Source organism: Nelusetta ayraudi, unplaced genomic scaffold (assembly GCF_046127955.1).
Source record: "Nelusetta ayraudi isolate G7.1 ecotype Tasmania unplaced genomic scaffold, CSIRO-AGI_Nayr_v1 ptg000019l, whole genome shotgun sequence".
NCBI classification, from domain to species: domain Eukaryota; kingdom Metazoa; phylum Chordata; class Actinopteri; order Tetraodontiformes; family Monacanthidae; genus Nelusetta; species Nelusetta ayraudi.
In genome coordinates, this window is record NW_027466069.1 from 887,808 (window position 1) to 908,475 (window position 20,668).

General features: G+C 45.2%; 1 protein-coding gene across 1 annotated transcript in view; it reads right to left on the reverse strand.

Moving 5' to 3' along the window:
• nphp4 (nephronophthisis 4) overlaps positions 1–20,668 on the reverse strand; it is a 129,208-nt gene that overhangs the window by 104,934 nt on the left and 3,606 nt on the right. Inside the window, exons 3-4 of the mRNA XM_076026115.1 lie at positions 1,336–1,505; positions 878–942 (exon numbers count right to left, since the gene is read on the reverse strand). Of these exons, the coding sequence (XP_075882230.1) occupies positions 878–942; positions 1,336–1,505 (235 nt within the window). The remainder of the gene's footprint in view (positions 1–877; positions 943–1,335; positions 1,506–20,668) is intronic.

The window sequence follows — 20,668 nt, forward strand, 5'->3', positions numbered from 1 at the left end:
ACTCTCACACTGGACAAATTTACACCGTACACAGCTGTCACACCTGTGGAGATCCGTTCTCTGACAGGGTAGTTTGTCCTTCACGGCCCCGCGGTCTCCAAATCGAACCCCTTCAGGCTGCGCGAAGTGTTGTCACTGATATGGCCTTTTTCCGACGGCTCGGCTCTTTTGACAAGGCGACTGTCGGAGCCGAGTGGCGGCATGAAGGCCTCTAGTGCCGTCGCTCAGCATGTTTACAATGCATGGCTACTGCTGGAACCTGACCAGGACGTTTAATTGGGACGGACGTCTTTGTCCCATGACACCGACACCAGATAGGGATGATTTATTGACCAGGCGACATCCCCCTCCACAGCAACAGGTGGTGATATTCCCTCTGTCACAGCCTGTCATTGTGGGATATTACTCCAGACCAGTTTCGATTCCACTCATTGAACTCCAAATCATACAGTCTGGTCGTATTGGTCCAAACTTTGAAGAATTTCAAGTCAGTTGATTCCTTTTAGAACTAAAATCTGAACTTGTATAAGCAACTTTACCATGTAAGTGGCCTGTTATTAATGATATCAATATTGTTGCTACTTTTCCCTGAGTATATATATAAATATATATATATATACATATATAGCTACACACATATATATATATATATATACATGTATATATACATATATACACACATAGAATATATATATACATATACATGTATATATACATATATATACACACATAGATTATATATATATACATATATATACATAAACATGTATATATACATATATACACACATAGAATATATATATATATATATATATAAAATTAGAAATAATATATATACATATACATATTCTTTCTTTTTAATTAAACTGTGTCTTACAGTCAGCAGTCTTCTTCAGCAGGGGGTGGAGGAGGCTTCTTGGCGATCCATGGTGGAGATTGAGTCTGGAGAATGACAGTAAAAAAAAAAAAAAAAGAAGAAATAAAAAATGAATGAATGAAAGAAAGAAACTTTTATTTCAGACTCAAGTCTATAAATCCACAAGACAAGTACAACGCGTAAAATGTAAAAAGTCAAGTTTGTATTGAAACGTTTTATTCAAATGAGCAGTAGTATCACTGCAGGTACAAGCTGCCAGCAACAAATACAAGAACAATGTACTCATCCAGGCGACTTAATACAGCAAATGTGAAACACGTCTCTTTGCGCTGGGGCAAGTGAGCTGGCAGCGTGTCGGCAGCAAAGCCCTTTGCCACAAATATACCTGTCCTTCAACCATCTCCTCCTGACAGCCTCATTACGGCCTGGCTGGTGTAATTAAGACGAGGGCCAATCACCTTCTGTCCCCGTCAGCCGCCGGAGCCTCAGTGCGGCCGGTAAACAACTCCAGGAGACTGAAGCCTCGCCCCAGGGCATGCTGGGAACCGTCTGGCCTGGGCGACAAGGACACCAGCTCGGCGACCACCACGGTGCTGGGAAGCTGCAGACACGTGTGGAAGTAGAGGACCTGCAAGAGCAAAGGAGGTCTTCATGAAAACTCTGTGGTGACCAGATTTTCGCCAAGTACATTATATGTTCTGCAACGTCACAAACGTTACAGTATACAATCTACAATACAGTGAGAATAATACACTGAGCAGAGTTTCTTAGAGACACATAGTGAGCATTATACAACAATTTCTTTATCACTTTACCACTATTTGGAGGACTAAAGCCACAAGCGAAATGAAAGAACAAAACAAAACGAGGGATTTTTTTTTTCCATGGATTTCTGTTGTTGTTGTTTTTGTAATGAGTCAATCTGTTATTGTACAGTCTCCTGCTTTTAGAAACACAGTGACTTGCTGCATTGCGCTTTCTCCTTAAGTGGATTTTTGTTTGGTTGTTTTCATTTTGAAACTATCCCCAGAGTTTATATTAGTATCTGAATCTGTTCAGAATGCTGTTCTTGCCATGCATCTATTTGTCTGTGGCAGCGCCGCACAAATGAATTATTACCCGCCGCTAATTGTTTTTTTTCCCCCCGACTTTTGGTGTCCTCCCCACGCGCGCAGCAGATATTCGGTATTCGAGCGCGCACACACCCATTATCTGCGCGCAGTCATTTCCGCAGCTGATTGAGCTGAATTTTTGGGGTGACGGGTTGGTTTTCCACGTGGGCTACAACAGAACCAGATGGCAAACTGCTTGAGCTTGCACCAGGTGAATAAAGTCAAATCAGTTAGACGGAGACAGAATAACATTAACATAAATAACATAACAACATAAGCCTGTTATTGACTGTAAGACGGCAGGCGAGGCAGCTTTACGCGAGCGATAGATAGATAGATAGATAGATAGATAGATAGATAGATAGATAGATAGATAGATAGACATTAGAACATATAATAAGATGAAAAAATTAACATATTAGATACACATTTTTAAAAAAAATCACATACACATCACAAGTCTAACAGCTGAGCTTTGTAATGGTGGCCAGTGAGCAGCATGTTAAACATCAATATAGAATACATGAAACAGCCAAACATCCCCAGTGGACACCAGTACCTGTTTGGCTGTGACACCAAAGAGCGGTGCCTTGAGAGGCAGGTCTGTCCTGCTGCTGCTCCAGGATCACACAAGGGAGGTTTTGACTTGGCCATTATCGCACAGACTCAGTGGGATAGCACAGCGCCTTCCCAAGGTTCCCGCTTGTGATGCGCGCCAGACGTACGGCAATTGTCTCCCGACCGACACTGCTCAGCGATTCACAGCGGCGGAGAGAGCCAAACGGACCTGTTTGTCCGTGCACCGGGGCCTATATGTGATAAACAGGTCTGCCAGCTCGCTGTGATCCATCGGTCCCCAAGCGCAACCAATCCGGTTATTTTTCAAAAGCACAAAGAGGCACATGACAATGTCTGCTAATGTAGACCTGCGCAAAAGCACAGCTGATTCCTCCCGGTTCATCTTCGGCTGCCACGTCACCAGGATATTCAGAAGACCGAACATTACAAGCTCAGTCAGATCAGTCTCTCCGCGTGTTTTGCAAATAGAGGCATAAGCGAATATGATTTAACAAAATAAAAAAGGAAAATACAGTTAAATGCTCACTCGTCTGCTCTGAATTTGCAACAATTTGTGTTTCAAACAAAAGGTTTGGGGGAAAGTCTTTAGAAACTTGTGATCTAATTCCTCTTTTCCAATGTGACAATAAAGCAAACACTCTCAGTCAGGTACTCAGGATTTATGCGGCGTGTTGGCTGCATTTTAAATTTGGATAAATATTCTGGCAGCGAAAACACAGGCTGAGCCCAGAAAATGTCCCAGGTTGCATATTTTTCATTGTTGGTAAACTTCACTTCCCCTCAGTTTATTTTATAGCCTCTGAAGTAAAAGCCTCAACTTCTTTTCAACCTATTTCAATCCCCCTCAAATCTCCTGTATGAAGAGGAAGCAGTCCATATTTTTTCTGTGACAGAATCACCGGAGTTTCCTCCCAGAGATGCAGGACTCTCCTCATGGCCAGAGATGTTGTCTCAGCACCTCCCTCCCCACCCCCCACTCAAAGCTCGGGGAACGCGCACATTGTTCACAACAGATTTCCAATTCAAAAGGTAGAATTCCCTTTTTTGTCTCACTCACCGCTTTGATACATCCCCAAATTGATTCCGTTCCAATCTCGGGGAATAAATAAATAATCAGTGGCTCGGTATCCACAGAGAACCAATCTCTCTTTCCCAATTTGTTGTAATTCCCTGTTTTTTTCAAAACCATCTAGTCGAGTTGCAGAAAAACATCCACGGCTGGTCGTCAGCATTTTGAGGCAAGCTGAATGAGGCATAAAATAGCTTCATCTCCAAAAAAAACAAAAAACAAAAACAACGTCTCTACTCGAATTTCTCTCTTACAAATAACCCAAATAATTCCAAAATGGCACAGCAGGCTTTATTTCCTCTCTTTTTCAAAATCTGCAGCTGCAGACTTGCTAATTGCTCAGAAAGTTCTGGCAACTCAGTGATGGGAGGGGGTCTGTATGTTTGCCAACTTGTGTCTGGTGAGTTCAGTGGTGAGACAGTCTGAGATCTGCAGGACTGAAAAGAGGCAGAAAGAATCAAATGGCACAACTAACTCCGACAGCAAGTTGTTGTTTTTTTTCTCCCCGCCAGCTTTCTGTTCTTCTTATTGATCCAATGACATGAAAGGAAAACGCTCTGGTCCACGCAGCTTCGCCACGGTTTGCTTTGCTCTGCTACCAGGGCAACTCTTCCATTTGCTCCCCTGATATCTCACTTCAGAGCTGTCAGAACCAGAACATTATTAATTCCCTGGGGGAAATTACCTTCCTCCAAGGCTAAATTCACAGCTTCTTTATGATAATCACCACATTTACGGGCGGCACTGTACACCTTTATTACAGCGTTTGAGTGGAGAGACAACATTAGGCCTCCAGGAAGTTTTGGTGATTTGAAGAAGTGAACATACAGACTTTATCACAGCAGGCCATTCAGTTTCTTCATTGGTGTGAACTCCAACGGAAATGCTTAATATTTTCCCCACAAAGTCGAAAATCTAGCACTAATGCCCCTGAAACTGGAAGAAATCATCCACACAACACCTTATTGCTTCTTTAATTTGCTTCTTTTTATGATCTAAAACAGGAAAAATTTCTTTAAATCGTGATTTTTGTGTAGTGACAGGCATGGGGGTGGGGCTAAGGGTTGTCAACATCCTGCACTGAGCCTCTGCGGGTGACGGTCAGAAAAAAGAAAGACAAAGAAAAACATTCTGGAATTCCAATGACGTCCATACTGGTCGGAAGTGCTCACAGCAGACGTCTCCCACATAAGGCGCCACGCCCCTTTATTCCCTCCTCAGGAGCTCAAACCTCGCGGCGACGTCACGAGACGCCGCGGGAACAGCGAGCTGCAAAATCGAGAGATGAAGAGCCTGAATCCGCTGCGTTGTCAACGGCAGCAGGGAAGCAACATATGTGGTACCTAATGAGAGGTTGCACTCTGCAGCGACTGCCAACAAAGCAAGGTAATCGATTCACATGGGGCTACATATCCACACCACCCACTGTTTGGGGCAAACGGCGAAGATGGTCGACATTTAAGCATCATCAGGGCAGAGGGGGTAGGGTAGGGTAGGGTGGGTTAGGGTGTGGTATGGTGGGGTAAGGTAGAGGCAGGGTAGGGTATGGCACGGTGAGTTAGGGTGGGGTGGGGTAAGGTAGGGCATGGTATGGAGCTGTGGGATAGGATATGGTACGGTGGGTTAGGGTGAGGTGGTGTGGGGTAGGGTATAGTGGGTTAGGGTGAGGTGGGCGAGGTTGTGATATTCAGGATTCAGTAGCGAAAAGAAATTGTAGGGTTTTTTTTAACAGAGTTCTAAACTCCAATGATTTAACTGTCTTTTCGATTAAAGACACCAATGTGGATCATTATTGGACATTACCATGCAAATTAATTACACTTTTTCCCGACGGAGGCTCTTTTGGGCACTGGTGGTGCATTGCCTTATATCTCATTAAATCCTCTTCATACTGAACTGACTTCATTTATTACGATAGCTGGCAGGAAATGCGAATCAGGCGGCCCTGAAATAAGCAAGTGAGCGGATTTTTTTTTTTTTGTAGGACGTTAAAACTCAAATGATGAAAAATTCCCCGACATCCCGCAGTGCACGGAACCACAAGGCTGATTGTATTGTAATAAGACAAGAGAAGAGAACACAGCATTCGTGCGGGAACTCGCATTCGGAAAAATCCAAAATAAAAATAGCTGCACAGACTCTTATAATGGGCTGCCGGTGCACAACTCGATGTTCTGGGAGTCTCACAGTGCTATTGGACTACAGAGTCCAATAGCGAGCGCTAAATTACAGGCAGCGCTGCAACGCCAGAAGCTGCTGCAGTTTGCCCGCTGCTTTGCATAGCGAGGCCCCGGAGCAACCGGAGTGTAATTGACACGGGGTCCCCGTTGTTCGACCCCTGGAGGCATCCCAAAAGAAAAGCAAACAGGGCATTTCCATTAAGCGCACGCCGGGCGGAGTGCCTGGACTCAGACGGCGGGGCCGGCTCTCAGCGTACCTGGCTTGACCGTTCGCACACGCCTCAGAACGCTCGTGCTGCCGTCCAGGAAACAATGAGGAAGTATGGGAAGGAAGTGCAGAGTTTAACAGACATGGCCAGCCATTGGCACTTAAAAAGACAGAAAAAAATAGTTCACTTTCTCGCCCAATCGGGCGACTTTCCAACTCTCCGCGGCGTCTTTTTTTTTCCTGGTGATATTTGTTGGAGGCCGACGTGACAGCACGTGTCGTTCCTCTCGCAGTTCCTGTTCTTAAGCGAGCAGCGGGGGCTGCCGCGAGCCCCTGCCCCACTCCAAAGTAGTCTAAAACGGTCACGGCCTCGAGAGCAGAGGAGACCCCTCACCACACAAATGAGTCGCGCTCGATGGACCTGTTTACACTTTACAGAGCAGGATGTAAACGTAAAGGACTATTGACTGTCACACTAAAAATAAGTCACTGCATTTGACGCACACAGCCTCAGTCACTTACTCACCCTTAATTACAAGAACTTATGGTCCAACAACAATCCTCTTAAATTAAATAAGGTGGTTAAAACTAAAAGCTAAAGATATGCGGCACTCACAAAAGCAGCTGTGAGGCTCCGACAAGGCAAACCTATTCATTAATTAATGATTAACGATTGTAGTGAATATATTGAATATAATTGTTTTTTAATTTATATAATATAAAAACACCATAAAATATATTTAGGGTGGGAATTGAATTAATTTACCCAAAATGTGCTATATCGTGATGTATAACGAATCGGGATATAAAATGAGCTATCTCAGGATATGACATTATGGTCATATCGCCAAGCACTACTAGACGTCCTTCCTTGCACGAACAAAGGTCACACGTTTGACAGGAAGCGTCATTGGAAAGGTGACCTGAAGTCGACACCAGTTACGGCTGGTTGTGATTTCGCAATGTCTGAATTCATATGCAGGCAAACGGATGCTGACCAAACAACTCGCTTATCAGACCGACTGCGGCGTCATCCTGAGTCTCATTGCAACCAGCGCGAGTGGATGGTCTGTGTTACGACTCCACTCGTTTCATAACATGAATATGATCTATAATATATTGATTCCGTGATGATCTGCGCCGCCGTGGGCCCTGGAGGCAACGTTGCATTGCAGTCCTATTGGGAGCGCGGTATGTTCTCCCTTCGTCTCAGGTACTCCAGCTTCCTCCAACATGCATCAGATAAAAAAGTAAAAGTTTGTTTAGCTGTTTCTTACGGTACAGCTGCCACATGATCAGAAATAGAATCATAAATAGAAATGCACATGCTTCTAAAGCTTCTTATTACGGTGATGATCCAAACAATCAAAAGAAATAAATTAATTGAATGCATTTAACGGTGAGAGTGACACCAACACCCGGTTTAACAGAGAAGCAATCTATGGCCTGGTATTCCGAGGAAGTCAAATTAATCTGTGAGTGTCTGTGGTTCCTACGGCGACTGAGATGGGTCTGCTGCTGCGCTCATGAAAGCCTTCTAAGTGGGATCCAGAGGGGAGGTGTCGTCTCGTTCCAGCTTCAGAAAACGGCCTCAGATAAACTGCCAAAACCAGCGGTGATGATCGGGGAGGATTTAGAAAAATAACTAAAAAATAGATTTAAAAAAAATGAGATTGACGCGAAACAAAGTGGGTATCCGCGGCGCATTAAACTAATCGCTCGGCGGCATCTGCCGGTGTGTCAACAAGGAAAGACGTCGGCAGGTGTTTCAAAACGTATAGCAGGACGACGACGCAGCGCTGATAAATTGAAGTGAAATGGGGTGGTTTTTAATCTGATTCTTCTCTCTGCAGTCTGGCTAGGTCTCCGTAAAAAGGAATAGACCAACAGTAATCGTCCTTTTCTGCATCATTTATGATGGTTTTCTTTTTAAATGTCTCTGGGGAGAGAAAATAACACAGCCAAAAAAGGCAGCTGACGGTCTGTCTTGATAAATAGAAGGCGACATTTTGGATCTCGGCAAGAAGAAAAAAAAAAGCACTTCCTTTTTTATTTTTTATAGCGGAGGAAGGATCATTCAGGAGGAGTCAAGGTGTAGGAAGCTACGGGGCGGTGCGATGATATGGATTTCGATCCTGAAGGCGGGAGAGGCGTGCTTTTGTTTGAACCACCTCAGCGAGCGCTTTGTTTTTCAGAGAGAGTCCTGAACCGATTCGGCGAGAAGGAGAGGATCTTGTGTCCTCGGCGTTGTCAAACGTGGCTGACGGAAGGTTAAGGAACAAAAGCGGTTCAAAGAATAGCGAGTTTAAAAGGAGGAGGGCAGGTGGATGGCAGGGAAAAGCGGGGTTATCAGCCAAAGATGAAAAGGCCGGTGCAGTTACTGAGTGGGAAGAGACCAATTATGGCGAATCCACTGGTGAACGAGGTTGACAGTGATGCCGTTTCTAACAAGCCAGGACTTTCATCCAGCACAGATTCTCACTTTTTCAAAAATCTCCATTTGAAGCGAGACAGCAAACAAGGGCCGACGACAGAGAGGCTGCATGAAATGAATTTTATTGTCACTGTTGAAGTCAGACGGCTGGCCCGCAATTACGCAACCGAGCTGGCACAAAAGTCAAGCTGTCACCAGCTGTTTTAATAAAGAAACAACAAAAAAGCTCCTTCACAAAGGGAAGGCAGTGAATGGTCTATATTTACTTGTATCTACTTATTAGGGCAGCTAATCTCTACAGGTATGCTTGTCAATATTTGGAACATCAAAAACTATTGACAGCATCATTGTATTGGCAGTTGCAAGAAATTTAAAGCAACATTCTGTTTCTTGAAAAATATTTATTTCTTTACTTACTTTCTTTCCTTTACCATTTCTTTTCGTTACAAATTCACATATTAAACCAATGTTCACATCTTTACTTTCCATTCCCTTGGTGAAAGTCACATATGTTCAAAGAAAAAAAAAGAAAAATCCTCAAAAAACAGCCTATTTAGCCCTCTGTTTACAACCTCCAGTAAATAGGCTGCGTCTCGACTCTCCGCTAAAAGTGATGCTCTCTTTTGGACCTACCACGCTGTCTGTGGCCTCAGAGGGCAAAACAACATCTGGCTCATCTGAATAATCCTGTTGGGAGCGCACGCTCCACAGTTGTTGCCCGCCTCGAGCGTTGACCCGGAAGTCAAACATCGTGAATGTTTAACAGAAGCAGAAGAAAACAGGACGGGAGGAAAAAAAACTCGGCAATCGTCAGAGTGCAACCGCAGTGACTGTGGACAGTCTAGCGGGCGCTAAACGTGCTATGAAGGGGTCACGTGCGCGAGAACAAATTTCACGTGCCGAGGTGTGGGACAGACACTAAGGTTTCAACCTTTCATTTAGCTGAAAGGTGTTTGGTTGGTGACTTGATGCAGGAGACGGTGCAAAAGCTCAAAAGGTTAATTTTACCAACCTCATCAGCGGAGCCTGACAAACTTGCACTGATTTATATCTCTGGCCTGTAACTTTGGAAGTGAATTCAAATTCAATTAGCTGGAGCTAAAGCTGGAGTGTCAAGCATGTTCTATGCATCTTTACACATCTTTATTTTGCATCCTGGACCCCAGTTGATCACTCGCATGCAACTAAAAATCCAAAAATGCTCAGATTTCCAGAAAACCCTACATTTAACCCTCCGTGTGCAGCTCCCCACAAAAGAATTATGTTTTATAGTCCCTGTTTAGGAGCAGTGTCAAAGGTTGGAGTGTTGTTGCTAACCTTAAAGAAGTATCAATGCCCTTTGTGACATCACGGTGGACTAGTATCATTGCGTTTTACCTCAAACTTTCAAAGAGGATGAACTTCTCTTATTTCTGAAGAATCTTCTGAGGATTTTAGAGGACTGGCATTAAATTATACACGGAAAAGCACAAGAACGCTGTATGTCTCTTGGGCTCTTTTACATGTATATCACAAACATTTCAGTTGTTTCGAAAAACATTTCCCATCATTATGGCAGCAAATGTTCACAAACTGAGGATTTCAGCGCAATAAAGGCTACCAGTTTGAAAGAAAGAACCTCTCTTGAAGGGTTGAGACAAGAGAGACGGACTAGCCAAAGTGTTTGAAGGCCACAAATAGACGCAGGTAGAAAAGAGGAGGCTGAGAACTGGCCGAGGTTCCTGCAGCAGAGAGGATGTTGACACTGAGTTTCATGTCTTCTGACAGCCTCTGTGCCCTGGCCTGGATCACCGGCAGATAAGAATTGACAAGCGCAAGCAACTGTACTAGCGTACACATGATATCCCACTTTGCCTTCAGTGAAATTCGATTTTGCTGACAATTCAAACAGTAGTTGTCTGCAGTGCCAAGCCAGTTAGTTTAAACATTTTAAGAAATCTTCCAGATCAGCAAAAACCAACTGATTCTCAGATTTCCAGCTCCGTGGTTTTTGTTTTTTCCTAGCCTCTGCCTGAGTCCCCGACTTTAATATATCCCGCACTCGTCTCGGGCTGAGCTCCAGCCGAGATCTCAGCGTTTGGCTGGCTGAAAGTCTTAGTTTGTCACCAGGGTGTTGGGATCCTGACATTTTGAGGGCCTCCTCTGAAATGCCTCACAGACAAACTGCCAGCACGAAACACTGGAGACGCATTGCAGTCCGGGAGGAGCGAACGGGGACGGGGACGGGGACGGAGACGGATGCGCCACCCACGATGAAAGACTCGGAGGAGTGTCGCCACACTTGAGATTCAAAAAGCGTAAAAGTTGCAACAACAAAGTACGCGACGCAATCTCCATTTTTTTTTTTCTTTTTTCCCTGACGGTGTCTCTTCCTCCGTCTACCACCAACACCCTTGGGACGCCCAAGTAGAGGAATCACGGGGACCGACTCGGTATGCTGTATGTGTGCCATGTGGAGGAGGGGGGAAAAAAAGAGGAGGGAGTGACAACAAGAGAAAAGATGGAGATTTCAAAAAAAACAAAAACAGAAAAGAGAAATAAATCACACGCAAGCGAAGCTCGCCTCAGACCACTGTCACCTCAGCGGTAACTCTGATGGCCCTGGAATTCACACACACACGCATGCACACACAGGGTATGTGGGTGGGGGCGTGCCCGTCGAGTGTGTAAAGCTCTTAAGCAGCAGCTGCTCGGCTAGATGTTTGGTCCCGCTGGAGTTGAAATATTGATCAGTTCTCGGGCGAGGCAGCCGAGTCTGAGCCTCCGCCGTCCCCATGTATAATTGAGGCGTATATCTCTCCGTGTGGCACGCCAGTTGGGAGAAGAAATTAAGCCCCGAGGTAAGCTAAAGGCCTGTCTGCGCTGCCACGCCGCCTCCTTTGTCCATCAATCATGCGCCTTTTTGCACCCGGGGAAGGGGGGAGGGGGGGGCGGGTCCACGGGGGCTCGCGGGGTTTGCCGTAGGAAGTAGTGCAAGGCGCCGGAGAACGAGCGGGAAATCTAGAAAACGGGAGACCTAACACAACAGGACTCGATACAGGGCTGGTGTTTTACTGCCGGCCGTTTATCTCAGCAGTTAGCGGGTTCAAAGGGAGGGATACAAGACTCCTGTGGGCCGTTGTAGCATGTGTGGTGTTTCATATGAACTTCAATAAGTCAAAATTGTTCCTTCTGCTGCTGCTGCTTCCGCTGCTGCTGCCGCTGTCGTAAAACTTTGAGGAAGTACGTGAAGATTCTCTGCCGTACTTGAAGATTAAGGTAAAGTCTTCCAAATGTACCAATACGCCGAAACCTGTGAATGGTGAGGAGGTTCTTTTTCCAGAGGGAGCTCTTGAATACATGACACTTGAGTTGAATTTGTTTTTTTTGGATGCGTCAACTGCAGAAACAGAGACCAAGTTTGCTTTCCTGGCCAACAGATCTACAAGAGCTACAGATCAATACAACAGTTTCTGTGCGCGAAGCCCGAGTTTCCCAGACAACAGGGCCATGCATGCGAGGCTGATTCAAAATGAGATACAGAACCTGTTTCATGGGGATTTGAGGGAATTTTTGGCTGTGTATATTTACAGCTAAAGTGTTCTTTAGCATAAGGAACTACAAATAGATCGATAGAACACAAAGAACGACAGAGAGAAGAATAAATCCACTGCATGGCGGCACAGAGTAAAAATTTGCATAGGCCAGATTATGAGGAAGTGAACTGTGACCATTTGACCTTTAGCAGATAAACCCTGGAGGTTTCCTGTAGTCGTTTGGCTTCACCTCACGTATAGCCATCCACTAAAGAGCCAAGAGAAAACATTTTTACTGAACTACAAACGGTGATTAAGAAAAAAAAAACACCAGTTCATCCCATCAAGGCCCGTCAATCTGATTTGTCACTGCTAATTTAGCTGGGACCAGTCCATTGCTTTATCCTAAAACTGCCTCTAACCGCAGTATCCATGCTAATCTCTTTAGCTGACGCTGTCATTGCAACTCGCAGCAGTCGATTCTCGAGATGACCTCTCTCGCACCTTCCCGCCTCTTTATCCATGCAGGCAGCTGGCTATTTATTGAATCCCTGGAAAATGAAGACTCGTCTGAAATGCTGTCAAACAGTGGGTTGACAAGACGGATGAGCAGGACGTCGGAGAACGAAATCAGAGCAATGCAGCCGCCGGGGCCGGGTTATTTGCAGGCTGCGTGTTGAGCCCCGTGAACGACGGGCTCTTTAGCGGCTGCGTTCAAACCCAGTGTGACAGAACAACGACAAAAATTGAGGGCAGAAAGAAGTGCAGATTGCCGTCAAAAATGAATCTCTGTGGTGCAGCGCATGAGTGCCTTTGCGTGCACGTGAGCGGCTCTGCGTGCAAGTAAGGGCATTTTTATGGCCCGTCGAGCGGTCGACAGCGCAACAAAATCCTAGCCAGCAAGCTTAAACACTGGAAAGGGTGAAAACTGTCGCCAAATGCACCCCACGCGGTCTCACCTTAGCGCTGTCTCTTCATTAAAAGCTCACTGAACCAAAAATGACTGTTTGAGAAAGTGATTTGAAAAAAACTGGAACTCTAGTGTGATAATCGGGAATATCGTACATATGTATAGGCAGTCTCCCTTGCATGTTTCTTGGTGTTTTTTTGTGATCAAGCCCGCAGTGCTCATGACACGCGATCACGAAATTATAACCGTCTGTCAACTTTTCATTTGGTCACAAACGTAAAAAAAAGATTCTGAGAGTTTAAAAACACAAAAGTTTCAAGCAGACGTGTTTTTTTTTTCAGAGCTCTTTCTGTCTGAAACACCTCAGCTAAATCCCCGCCTTTACTTTCATAACCCATCCACATCATGTGAGGCACCACCTCAAGCCAGGGGACCATCCTAGGTGAAAGTTCTGCCCAACTTTCTGCCAGCCTGTCCTTATATAATAATGTAGAAAAGGGGATGAGCGAAGGCGACAGCTTTTTTCAGAGGGGCCGCAGCCTCTTTTTTTTTCTTCCTTTTTTTGACATTTGCAAGCCTAAAACCACTGGATATTTTTAAACCAGAGAGTCAGAGCACGACTATGAGCTCAGCACTGGAGCTCAAGGCTCATTGGCTAAAATCAGGCCTTATCGTAACCAATCTAAAATATTCATTCAGTCTTGGGTCAACAGTTTAGTGACGTCTGTTGTATAGAGTGCGACTTTGTGGGGGGAATAAAGTGAATGTTTTAACGTTTTTGCCATGTAGACTGAGCAACGCTGCAGTGTTTTTGGTTTATTTTGGGGGGTTTTGCCTCGACGACATGCAAAATAGGACATTTTATAGCCATCTAAGTGATGCTACAAGAGAAGTGCCAAACGCTGTAAATGAATACCAAGACAAGCTAATGCTACAGACGACAGATAATGACGAAGATGAGGATCTAGAACGAAGAAGAATTAGTTTATTAGGTAGAGACATTACAATATGTTGCGTTATATACACAGAGGAGGATCAAAAGATCAAAGTTGATGCCAACAGGTGTAAAATAATATGCAGTCCCATCTGTCAAGAGTCCGGAACACCATCACGCACAGACACACTCAAGACAGACGTCGGCTTCAACCCAACACTGACACCAACTCCAATCTCTATGCCTCTAGGGAAGAAACCTGTGCTTTGCTTCTTTTTTTTATCACTACTGCCACTCAGTCATTACTCCAAACCCCACTTTGAATTGAGCAGGATATTTTTCAACATATATATATATCACATTGAAAAGTGCCTTGGCTCTTTGGGAGAGCAGCTGACAGACAAAACAAAATGCGAGGGAAATAGCACGACTGACGTTTAAATGTTCTCCCATTGGGTGTCTTCCTTGTTTTTCGCGCCTTTTGAAGCCATGTAACAACGGAAGTGTGCCGTCCTGAATAAACCCACCCCTCCCACTCCCCCTCCTCCACCTCACTGTGATTTTAAACACCGCCCCTTTGATGTCAGGGCCGGAACTCGTGGTGCGTGAATTTCTGCATCCGACTCCTAATGTAACCTGAACGGGGCTACCTTCGTCTAGGGGACGAGAGCTACATTTGGAGTGCGGGGGGGGTTGCACGGACAGGAGCAAAACTTGGCCTTTTCTCCCCGAGCCGAGCTGTCGGACTGATAATGTTGCACGCGCGAGAAGAAACCTGCGGCTCCTAGCGAAAGGCAGGGAGTTCAAATGGAGTGATCACGGCGAGAAACGCGGCAGCGAGGCGCACGTTTCTCCCTCCCGCCGGCAGCCCTTCTGCACTGTGTGTAGCACAACAGTGCCCTCTACTGTCCGAAGCTTTCACTACTGGCCATCAGAGCCAGGTGAGCCAGGCAGGAAGTGTCGCGCAGCAATAACAAACGGTCCGAATAATTGTTTCACAAAACCTACAATAATGGTGGGGGGGGGAGCTGTGCTCTTATGGAGTTATTTTGAACGTGGACGATTGAACATTCGGATAAATTATAATGGACACGGAAGCAAAGAAGTGGCATTAGTACCAATGAAGTTGATGGACGGGTTGTCTAAAGTAGTTTTTTTTTTAAAGGGAGGGAGGCAAATATCAAATAACGCGTTCACTTTGTTCTGTCTTTGTGCTCCCAGACAGCAAGTCAGGAGGAAGCGCCGGGTATCAAAGCAGATAACAGTCAGCTGAAGGTCTGCAGGATTTTTCGGCACGATATCTCAATACTCGCTGTATCTGCTGCATGAAAAGAACCCAGGGAGAGACTTGAATAGCATCACAGTGTCGCTCCACTTTTTGAAATCAAAAGCTAATAAGTCAGATATGACAACCTGGGAAATAAATAAATAAATAAAAAAAAAAACAGCTCGTAAAGCGGCGGTGCAAGTGGGTGGGGGGAAAAAAAGAGCAACAATGGTAAAAAAAAATGGAACAACAGACGTCGACGTTGTCAAGTCGCTGGCAGAGGCAGAAACACGGAGACAAAAGCCGGAGAATAGATTTAGCGCAAGCTCCCCTTTCTTCTCTCTTTAATCACTAATCCCATCTTTGCTCTTCACTCGATATTAAAACCAATCCATCATTACTGAGTGTGGTGCGGTGACGGGGAGGGCAGGCAATTTCAGCGCACTAATACGGAGGTGGAACACCCCCCACCACCACCACCAGCCCCCCCTTCCCCTCTCCAAGCCATCTCACATTATTTGGATATCAAACAGCAATTTGCCAGTCATGAACAGCGGCATCAGTGCGAGAGCACCCAGCCAAATCCAATAAATAAAGATTTTTATTTATTTCATCTTTAAAAGCCAGTGCGGCTCTAGCGGCACGACACATAAAGAGGCCAGGCCCACTTTATCACCCCGATGGGATATGATGTGGTTTATATTATTACCCTGGATGGATAATGGGATTAGGACGCTTATTGGGACACCAAGGGGGTTTTTATGCAGGCGGTGACTATTACAGTGGATCAAAGAGGAGCCGTGCGCGGCGAGAGACTGTTCGATCAAAAGAAGCGGCGAGAGGAAAAAAAAACTGATGGTGACAAAAGTGGAAATCAGAATGTGCCGCGGCTGTGACTCATTGGTGTCTCTGCAGAGAGAGAGAGCGAGAGAGAAAAGAAGGACTTACGTAACGCTCCAACGCCAGTGACGGGATCAAGGTATCCTTTACATTAAAAAAAAAAATACTTTTGGTTTGTGCGGCAGCTCTCATTGTAAGCAGATCAGGCATCTTGCTAAAAGCACTCCAGCTTCAGAGGAGCTCAGCGTCGCTGTGACGCAATCACAAGACTGCGGCTGCCTGGCCGGAGACCAGCACGCGGCCAGCGAGGCCTTTGAAATGTTGGGTGGAGGGCGAACGCAGGTATCCGGCCGCTTCCCGCACATCTGCTTAAGTAAACAGGCGATGCGGAGACGCAATGGAGGTTGTGGAGGAAGACACCAGGGGGGCGACGGTGCTCTCGCAAGACATTCATCTTGCTGCTGGTGCAGTCAGACACAGCACATTAACCAGTTCAAGGTCCGAGGTTTGGTCGTTGCGAGAGCGAAGACAATGGAAATGTTCTTCTGCTTGTAAGAGCCACTTTAACGTTGGGGGGTTGTTTTCCTCCAAGCCACCAGAGGTCAGTGCAGTATAATGCGGTGCCGGCTGAAGGTGACTACAGGACTCTTGGGGTGGAGTTAATTATTGCATCTGAAGTGGAAGGAGCCAAATAGTTTTCTGTTAACTGTGCTCAGGTTTTAAAATTGTTTCATTTGTATTCATTGCGGGGGGGGAAAAAAGGCTAATTGGATTTGTTATCACTGTAACTGAGCACACGTCATAACTTTGGTCTCACTATCAGCTAGTAGCGTCTACATATAGGACTAGTCATTACAGTACTGCTGATGGTGTGCTGAAGTAGAACCCAAAAACCTTCCCATCAGTTGGACGCCAGTCGTTTTATCTCACTGCGACGACCGACTTTGAATGAGCAGGTGACAGAAATTAACTTTGCGACGCAGCTGGATCGCTGAGATTTCAAGTCCGACGTCTCGTACGCGCCGGGCCTCAAACGGAAAGACTTTTCAAACGATTTCAAAGTCACGGACAAAAGTTGCTCAAGACTGAATAAAATCCTTAGAGCCCTGATGGAGTTGTAGCGCGCTCCTTTGATCCCGGTTGTTCTGTGCTCGGTGTCATCAAACCCAGTCCAGAGCCTTTTCAAGGAGGCTTTTTCTCCTCTTGGCTGGTGCTGTCAAATCAAACATCTTTAAAAGGACCCTACTATTTCCATTCGCCGATTTAATCAATTGATTTTGGTGTTCTTGCTTACAAAACTCCTAGTTTGAACTGTTCAGGCCTTAAAATCAAGTCTTGAAAAAGCCTGAAGAGAATGTTGTGGCTCTCTTCACACCTCCACTATCTGCTTCATCTATGGCTCCGCCCAAAACAGCTCACTCTCTTGTGATGGGCAAGCCACTCATTGCTAGCACAAGCTAGTGGGGTAGAACTCTGCTAGCTCTCACACAGTGACGCCTTGCCCACATATTTAAGTCACTATGGCCCTGTTTTCACTTGGTCACTTGTACCTGTTTTGGGTGATTGGATCACGAGAACGGATCTCGCAGCATCTGTTCGCACTTAGCCATTAACATGCATCTCGAGCGTGCCATTTGTGATCGCATCCCCCCTCCCCCCACCCCTCCCCAAACCTATGCAAATGCAACATGCGTCATTTCCGTTTTTAACGACTGGGGGCAGTAAAGCGCAAAACCACGGCGAGTTTTACATGACAGCGAATAAGAATCAACTTCCTGTTTGCGGACTACATCAAGTCACTCGTTTTAATTCTACTGCAGCTCGTATGGATCCGAACGAGGAGTAACGACTGGTGGGACAGAGTGGTGACGACTTTATTTTCGGATCAACAGTGGCTGGCAAATTTTTGGATGCAACGTCGCACATTTAATCTCATTTGTGGGAAACTGCGTCCTCTGCTCCGCTGACAAAATACGCTAATCCGGAATGAAATTTATTAGCATGCTAATAAACGACTCTAACAAAAATGATTTGTTTTCGCTTCTTGTTTGTAACTTTATAATGACGACGCTGGAAGTTGGGGCGCCGACCAAGTACATACACGGGAGAGGTGAGTGGAGTAGGCGGTCGTTAATGTGGACAGAAGTCGCATTCTGTTCGCACGTCCGTGACGAATGCGTTTTTATGCGATGCGATCACCAAAACCACCTCGATCGGATGTCAAAACGGATTTGGACTGTTTGCACTTGGTCATTTCATGCGTTTTTCGTAATCTGATCAGCAAAAAACGCATGAAATGACCAAGTGAAAACAGGGCCTATGATAATCAGGTCGAGTTGTGACTTAATAGACTTAACAGTCGAGCAAATCCTGACCTGCTCGTTTCAGCGGAGTAAAACCGAAAAAAGCTAGCCTACCTAGAAATGCGAAAGTCGTTTTTTTTAGTTGGCAAGCTAGTAACGCAAAAAGAACCTCAAGAAAACCAGAGAAGAAGACCCATAAGAAGGGAGTGAGAGCCAATCTGCTGCTAAAGGGATTAGCATGGATGCTGCTGCAGCAGAACTGGGTGGCATTCTCACTTTAAAAGAAGCAGGGAAAAAGCACTGAAGGCTTTTCTCTGGGGGGAAAAAAAGGCGATTTCACTTGACTCCTGATGGGCTTCGGCGAGAGATTAACACTCCATGCAGCAACACGGCAGGCCACGAGGCAGCGACGCATGTCGAGCGCTGCCCCTCGTGCCACCATGAAACCTCAGGCGGTTGCTACCTGAGTTGAGTGGCAAACATTTGAATGGGCCATCCCTTTCCAAGCATGTTAATGATGGAATGGATCCTTCAGATCTGGGGTGTCAAATTAAATAAAAAATGCCCAGATGTGATTGTATGTGTAACTAAAGGAAACTGCAGTTTATATGTCTGCCCAGCACTGACCTTGGTGCTGTCACACATCTGTTTTTACCGAATCACTGAAATTTAAAAAAAAAAAAAAAAAAAAAATGTTTGTGAGAGCTGTTTTCCTGCAACTTCGCAGGCACCTCGCCAATGTTTCCCCACGACCAGTAGAGTTATTAGGCATTGGAAAGGACTCATTATTTTTTTCCCTTTGTGCTTCAGCACTCTGAGGCATTTGGTAGCAAACCAAAATACGATAATTGAGGCCATCTCCTGCACATCCCGTCTACTGCTAGAAGCCACACCTCAAGAACAGGACTCTCAACTCCAAAAAATAATGAGCTCACGACGGCAGCATCACAATCACAATCAGCACTCATTGTCATTGCACAGGACGAAAGGACAACTTGTGAGTTCCACCCAACCAGTGCACTGGACAGGTTTAAAAGTGAAGCTGAGCTGAACATCGTGACAAATAAAAGACCAAGAGGATCCTAGTGAACTTTAGGGAGCAAAGGTTACTCTCGCAAAAAGCCATGCAAATATAAATCTTGTCCTCTTTTGAGTCAAATTAGTCTTTGTCGGACTGCAGGTGTGAGTGAGTGTCCAGGATGTAACCCCACCTCCACCCCAGGACAGCTGGGATCGACTCCAGCAAGAGTCCGAAGACCCTGAGTGCAGGATAAGCGGTCGAAAGATGTTTCTCTATGAATTTGCTGCTCTGACTGAGCACGAAGTAAAAACAAAGTATTCTGTTGTCTTTCCGTGTGGTATTAGACATAGTTTGAAATTGACTTCACTGAGGTCTGAACCATGTTCTCCTGACGCAACTTTTGTAACTTACTCTGTAGACAGAGCACTTTCAATGTCGCAGCAGCTTTAACCACAAGCCTTTTTTTTATTATTATTCTTCAAGGAAAAATGGTGCAACGGCCGCGTTAAATCTCATCATAACGTTTTTGACAATAAGACCATTCTGTGATGCACCTCCGGGTAGACTGAACAGATCAGCAAGGGCCTGTCAGCCAATGACATTGCCGAGGCCAAAGGAAAGAAGTCCTGACTTAAATGGACACCGGGACGCTAATCTCATCTGTGTCCTTTTTCAACCCGAGTGTTGTGTGTTTTGTCTTTGGGCCTCCTCTGAAGCCGCAAAGCCCTTTTTGGAATTTACAAGAGGTAATTGGAAATTTCATCATCAAAGAACATCTCCAAAAGAGAGGATCACAGAGTTTGCCTTAAAAAGTGCATTTCCGTTCCCTCGGGCTAGTGATAATTGCAGAGGTGAATAGGAAAACGGATGGGGGAAAGTAAAGAGATTTAAAGTGACGCAAAGAAAGTACAGTAGATTTCTACAATGGCACATTCGAATTGAACCAGACACACACTTTGTTCAAACCAACTCACGAAACAAAGTACAATAAACTTAAAATGGCTTAAAAGTTATTTTTTTTCCAGAAAAAGACAGAAGAACAGATTACTGGTGCTACTGTAAGTGCACTAATGCACAGAAATCGATATCCTGCCTGAGTTGGATGTTTGTCTTCACGCTTTGGCCAAACAAATGTTGCTGTTGGCGGTGTAGTCTGTGCATATTCTTACTTATGTTGCTTAAAGTGATGACTGCAGTAAAAAAAAAGAAAAAAAAAGAAAAAAAGCCTGTTATGAATAATCGAAGGAAGGGCTGGACCTGTAGCACCCAAACGCAAACAGTAGCCAAACCTCATGAAAACTTGGAGAAAATCAACTCCACAAACACATTAGCAGCTTAGACCACCAATGTCAACATTACATTACCGTGTAACAGCAAGTATGACATACGGCAAGTGTGAGAAAGATGTTAACAGGCGAA